This window comes from Ruditapes philippinarum, unplaced genomic scaffold (genome assembly GCF_026571515.1).
Source record: "Ruditapes philippinarum isolate M1 unplaced genomic scaffold, ASM2657151v2 ctg14025_1_1_1_1, whole genome shotgun sequence".
Lineage (NCBI taxonomy): Eukaryota > Metazoa > Mollusca > Bivalvia > Venerida > Veneridae > Ruditapes > Ruditapes philippinarum.
This window is the reverse complement of record NW_026853390.1, coordinates 20,522-26,963: the sequence shown is the minus strand read 5'-3', so window position 1 is coordinate 26,963 and position 6,442 is coordinate 20,522. Positions and strand designations below refer to the sequence as shown.

Sequence of the window (6,442 nt, the reverse complement as noted above, 5' to 3'; positions counted from 1 at the left end):
AGAACAGATAATTTAGTAAAACATGAGTTACTTCCCCTTAAAATAGAGAAAAGCTGAAACCAAAAAGAACACCCCAAACATTAAAATTAAGAAAATGTTGCAGCTCAGTTTTATTAAGCAATGCAAATTCATGGGTAAAGTATTCATAAAAAAATAGATGGCCATGTTACAGCAGTTTTTGCAGAAAATCGATAGCTTTTTCAACATCCGGATACTGGTACACCTTGTAAAAACAAAACTATTATGTGCAACAGATAAACGTAATATATAAAATTAATAGGATAATCGTTTATAACAGTCCATTACCTATCCTTATACTTATTGGCAGGTGAACTTTCTTCTTGTAGGAAATTTTGAAAATATATAAATGAATGAACGAATGGCATCAATGTAGACCACAACGATATTCGAAATCCGGGTTTTACTATTCAAACTTCTCAAGTGTGTCGAAAGGATTTGCGAAATTGTGTAAATATATCACGCTTATATTTCGCGTGTTGATAAAAATACTGTAATGTATATGATTTGAAAGGAAATGTTTCTATGTAACTTTTCACGGAAATGGGCTGTACAATGATTGCGTAATTTAAAGCCAATAAAATGTCGGCTGTAGAAATCGAAAGGAATTTTGTCACGTGACTTTTGCCCATGCTACCGAAAACTACCCATCACAATATCACGGCGTTGAGACGCCGTGAAATAAGCTACATGTCTGATCAGTTTATGGACTTTCCGTTTACCCGGTGTTCCCGGCTCGTATATTAGATAAATACGTCAAGTACACGACCTTTTATGTTGAATATACGAGACCGTATATACCCGAATATAAGTGTATTTATACGCAGTGATTCGTGTTGGCGACGGTAACGATTGTCATATCAAATGAATTAAGATTAACATTCGTATTAATTATTTAATGTTACTATCAACATGATAATTCTAATTTCAATTAAGCCCAATGTCTGTCTTAAAATCGTATTCTTCTTTTCAGTGTAACTCGACCGTTGCGAAAATATTTGGTAGTACGTGTCTGTTTACATTGTAAGCGTCGTTTTATTTATAAAAGATATGGGCGCGTGTTAATAAAAGTCACGTTTACAAAGAATAACCTTGAACAAGGTCGACTGTATATATGGGTTTATTACATGGCTAGGTTTATAAAGTATGTTAGCTTTGTTCGGTGAATGTGGCTAAATATTTAGGTAAGTACATTTCTTTCTTTTAAGACATGAAAATTCATACATTTTATTCCACCCTGACAAATGAGGGTTTCATAATGCAGACAACATGTTGTTTGGTTTTAAGTGGCACCATCACAGTAAATGTCATATGGCGACACTTCAGATTAACAAAAAGAAGAAGACCTCAGACGCCCCTCTGTGCATTATTTCAGGCACGAACGTGCAACTTAGTCCACCGCCTTTGCGAAATCATAAAGTTTTTCTCACACGAAAGAATCCAAAGTACCTGGATGGGTAAAGCGGTGTGTGGTAAAACTTGTTTGAAATAAACTACCTTAACCAATCGGCCCGATCGCCCCGATAAATACTGTAAAGGAAATGGAAATCTAAACACCGACCTTGTGGTTATTTATTGAAAGTTGCTTTTTTATTAAGAGAATATATAAAAAAAACAACTATATTTAGAGGATTACTTCATTACCAGCACGAGACTTACTGTGCACTCGAATCTCCTCAAATACTTGGATTCTTTCATATGAGAAAGCTATCAAGCTAGCTTACGGAAAATCAGCGTTTCTACCAAGGCGCCCGCACGTGACTTGTACAATATATGAAGAGGCGCCTACAGCCTTCTATAACTAGTGAACTGAGACGTCACCATATAACCTTTACTGTGTCTGTATGACTTTTAGGGGCCTCCCGGGTCGCCTGGTAGTGGTGTTCATAATTGTCGCTGAGCTTGAGATCAACTTGTGTCCCTCACCGCTGTAGGTTTCGCGATCCTCACTTTGACGCTCGGTCGCTTTCATTGTGATGGAAAGCCATCGCCAGTGGCTTACGAAGGTGCTCGCTCTGTTCCCTGTTCTACCGGGTGCCCGCTCGTGCTCGCTAATGCGCCGGAGGCGCACCTGCGGGTCTTCCTCCACCTAATAAAGCTGGAAAAAATTCGACGACAAAAAGATGCTCGGCCTCGGGACGCTCTAGAATGCCGACTTGAGTGTACGTCGCCCATATGGGTCGGCGGCGACCTTAAATAAACGCATTAAAAAAAAAATATGACTTAAAACAGAACAAAACAATTAACACGCAAATGTTTCATTTTTAATAGCACTCTTGACCCCTTATAACGGATAGTTAATATTAAACAGGTTAGATTCTTTGTAATTTTATTTCATATGAAAACATGATAAAAGCGTTTATGTTTACGTGTTGTTTTATCAGACTTTACGAAACGCATGTACTAAAAGTCAAATTGCGTTTGATTTATACAGAAATGATTTTCTAGTAGTTTAAATAATTCTATCCAAGACCTAACGATACTCAAAATTTTTTTTGCAAATGCTTAGATAAAAGTAGAAAAAAGTAATTCAAACAATTTCCGTCAGTTAAAGCAAAACAAGATTAAAACAACAGCCGGTTGAACCGGGTGTTGCTCCCCGAATAGGTTTTGGACACAGGAAGGTATACCTCTTGTTGTGTCAGAGTTATGCCACAGACAAAGTTCAAAGTGAAAAAACAACCCAAATATTGTGCACAACACATCGTCTCAATATGGTGATCATTCCTGTGAAAAAGTTTTAAAATCCGGCTTCAAATAACAAAGTAATGGGCAAATGGGCCGGACCACATGCTCTGACCTTGACCTTCAAGGTAGTGACCCAATGTTGCGCGCAACACATCATCTCAATATGGTGATCATTTCTGTGAAATATTTTTAAAATCCGACTTCAAATAATGAAGTTATGGACCGGACACGATTTTGTTGCAAGGTCAAGCTGTGACCTTGATCTTCAAGGAAGCGATCCAGATGTTGCGCGCGACACATCGTCTCAATATGGTGATCATTTCTGTGAAATATCTTTAAAATCCGACTTCAAATAACAAAGTTATGGACCGGACACGATTTTGCTGCAAGGTCATCATGTGACCTTGACCTTCAAGGTAGCGACCCAAATGTTGCGCGCGACACGTCGTCTCAATATGGTGATCATTTCTGTGAAAAAGTTTTTAAAAATCCGACTTCAAATAACAAAGTAATGGGCCGGACACGATTTTCCTGCAAGGTCATGCTGTGACCTTGACCTTCAAGGTAGCGACCCAAATGTTGCGCGCGACACGTCGTCTCAATATGGTGATCATTTCTGTGACAAAGTTATGGGCCGGACACGAATTCGGGACGTACGGACGGACGGACGGACGGACAACCCGACGACTACATGCTCCCCCGAAATTTTTCGGGGAGCATAAAAATTGCATAATTGCTTAATACTTTTATATTTTCATGCAAGGTATCGGTATTTGAACATAATTATATTTTCACAATCTACATGCAAAATATCAACTCGTCATCGTTTTTATCTGAAAAATTATATCTTAAGTTTTTTTTTAAATAAACATGTATACAAATTCAATATAGTGTTCAATATATGTTTTAAAACATTGATAAGTCGAACTCATCAATCGTTTGGGCAACGTTTTTATTTCATTTATTTCTTCCAAAGTATTTAAATACTTCAACTGTTAAGTTTATGCTTAATTCATTTCTTCTTAATTATGAGCATTAAACCAATAATCACCATATTTTATTCTTTCTACAGAGGTCTTATGGGGGAAGTCGTTGGCGCAAAACCTTCATATCCTGAAGAAGGAGAAATTCACCCAAAGGGTCTGCCTGCAAACATTTGTCAGCCATGTTTAAATGAAGGTAATGAGATCAACTCCCATAAATTCTGTATAGAATGCAATGAATACCTTTGCACTTCGTGTATAGAAGCTCACAATAGATTCAGTACTACAAAGACCCATCATTTGACAGAAAATAAGCTGGACTTGAATTTCAATCAAAGCATAAACGCAGGAAGATGTCTTTACCATATGGATAGATATCTCGACCACTTTTGTGTATCACATGACGAATATTGTTGCGTCTCTTGTTTGAACACAAGGCATCGATCATGCCAGCAAAAGCTTAGTATAAATGAAATGTCAGAAACAGTTACAGACAAGGATTTAGCCGATGCTGAAGAAAGGAAAGAAAAGTGCATAATGAAAATAGAAGAAGTGAAAAAAGCATGCAAAAAAGGCATTGATACGTTAGATATTGAAAGACAAGATGCAATGAATTTCCTCGAATCATTTCGAACTGACTTGTTTGTTGCTTTCAATAACCTTCATGAAAATAATACTGCAACTATTGAAAGAAAATATAGAACGATTCGTACAAAGTTAGAAGCTGATTTGAAAACATGCAGTGACATGGAAAACAATTTAGAAAAGGGACACGTAGTTTTAAAATGCAAAGATGAAGCTATGCATTTTATCAATATGAGGAAGCTACTGAGAGTAACAGATATGACACAAGCGACTGCAGAAGCAATGTCTAGTGATGCCAACGTAAAACATTTCCAACTGACGAGAAGCTCACTTTGTTTAAAGATCTTAAATCAACCAGAACTGCTTATTGAAATTGCAGACCGTACCCGTATTTATAAGGAAACTGGAATATCTAACATTCTTCGTGAATTTGCTATTGGGATTTTTTATAGTGAGTTTTATAAAAGTGTGTACAAAGAACCGTCTAGTCTGATAATACCGTTGAAAGAGTCAGTATTTGTTTATAATACAATGAAAAATATATCTGAGGAAATTGATTTTCCAGATTTGGTATCTTCTGTAGAGAAAGTGAAAAATAATTTTTTCGCTGCACTACCTAACAAGGGTGTAGTTGTTTGTCCAACCGGAAATAAAAACACGCAGGTGGTACTAAAAACGAATGAGCCATGCATAGGAATAGTTAAATCGTCAACCAGCTTCTATGTCACTGTTCGTGTTGAAAAAACTGGTCAACTCCGTAAATATACATCTGCAGGAAAACTGGATGATGTACTTAAATCAAACGAAAAAGGTGACAGTGTATTCACAGATAGAATTGGGGAAGTTAAAATATCAAAAGATGAAAAAAAGATATATGTTGTTGATACAAAAACTGGAATAGTGATAGTTTCTGCTAAACCATACAGTTTAATAAAAATTATTTCAAACGTCAAAGAACCACAAGGCATTGCTTTAATTCAGGCTGAAAGCATGTTTATTTTGCTCTCCGACGGTACGGTCACACAAACGACAGATGATGGGAAATCTTTTTACAATGTCATAGAAAAGGGCACACACATTGACATGGACAGTATTGGAAGAAAAGATTATCATTCAATCTGCTGGGATGGATTCGCTACTTTATTTGTAATATTTTCACAGAGTAGAAACCTAAAAATACTACAACATCAACTGAATTTTAAAAATGAGTACTGAACATCTTATTTCCAAGGCAATGGTTTGGGGTAAAAATAATAAGTGTATCTTTAGATATTAAACTTGGTCTACAAAATGAGATAAACACGGTTATTGTCATGGAACTCAACTATGTACTTTCTTCAATCTAAATTCATTACAGTGTTGATCCGATGAGATAACGTTCAGAATGACTGTTATACGAAATGACCTCTTTACATAAACACAGTAACACTGTCTGTATGAATGTAATTAAAAGATATGCTTAACTCTTCAAAAAACATGTTTATAAATCGATAATTTCAATTTTGCTTAGAGATTCAAAATAAGAAACACAAGATAAACAAGGAGGGGTTTCAATGACCACAAACCCCTCTTGACTCAGCAGCACAGGGCCACCAGCAAGGAGCTCAGAAGGACCCCATACAAAAACAAGACACGGCAAAGGCAAAGCACAGACGGAGCGATTACTTAAATGATACAAAGACGTTTAATCTGTTTGGAAATGCATAATTATGTAGAAAAGGAAAAGTAAAATAAAAAAAAATGTTAGTTACAGTTTAGACTGTTAGTTAACATTTAAGACAAGGGGATATCACTTGAGAGTATGAATGAAAACAATTAATACGTTAGCATTTCTTTAGCACAATTTTATTGTATTATTTTATTATTTGTTTTAGCAGCACGAATCTGATGAAATTCATTTTCATATCAGTACATGGACATTCAACTTGGCTTTTATTTGTACTTTGTTTTATGTTAATTATTTAAAGCCTAAAGTTAAATTAACTTTTCAATTATTAGTATTTTAGCGCTCGAATAGAAACACACTTTTGTTTAGTTTCAATGTGACATCGCTTTATTTTTACGTCACGTCTATTGTTTTCTATCAGGCTCGTGCCATTTGTATATTTATATTTTGAGAGAAATAAAGATCTAGAAAAAAATAATTATTTGCCTGAAGAACTACCTTA

General features: G+C 35.8%; 1 protein-coding gene across 1 annotated transcript; it reads left to right on the top strand.

The window, feature by feature from the left end:
• Window positions 1–759: 759 nt before the first annotated feature.
• Window positions 760–6,442, top strand: LOC132736740 (uncharacterized). Its single transcript, XM_060723941.1, has 2 exons — window positions 760–1,202; window positions 3,779–6,442. Exon 2 carries the CDS (start codon window positions 3,786–3,788, stop codon window positions 5,487–5,489), a length of 1,704 nt encoding a protein of 567 aa, XP_060579924.1. The 5' UTR covers window positions 760–1,202; window positions 3,779–3,785; the 3' UTR covers window positions 5,490–6,442.

What these genes read in the sequence shown, in the direction of transcription:
- LOC132736740 (XM_060723941.1), top strand. Translation starts at nt 3,786, where the DNA reads ATGGGGGAAGTCGTTGGCGCAAAACCTTCATATCCTGAAGAAGGAGAA.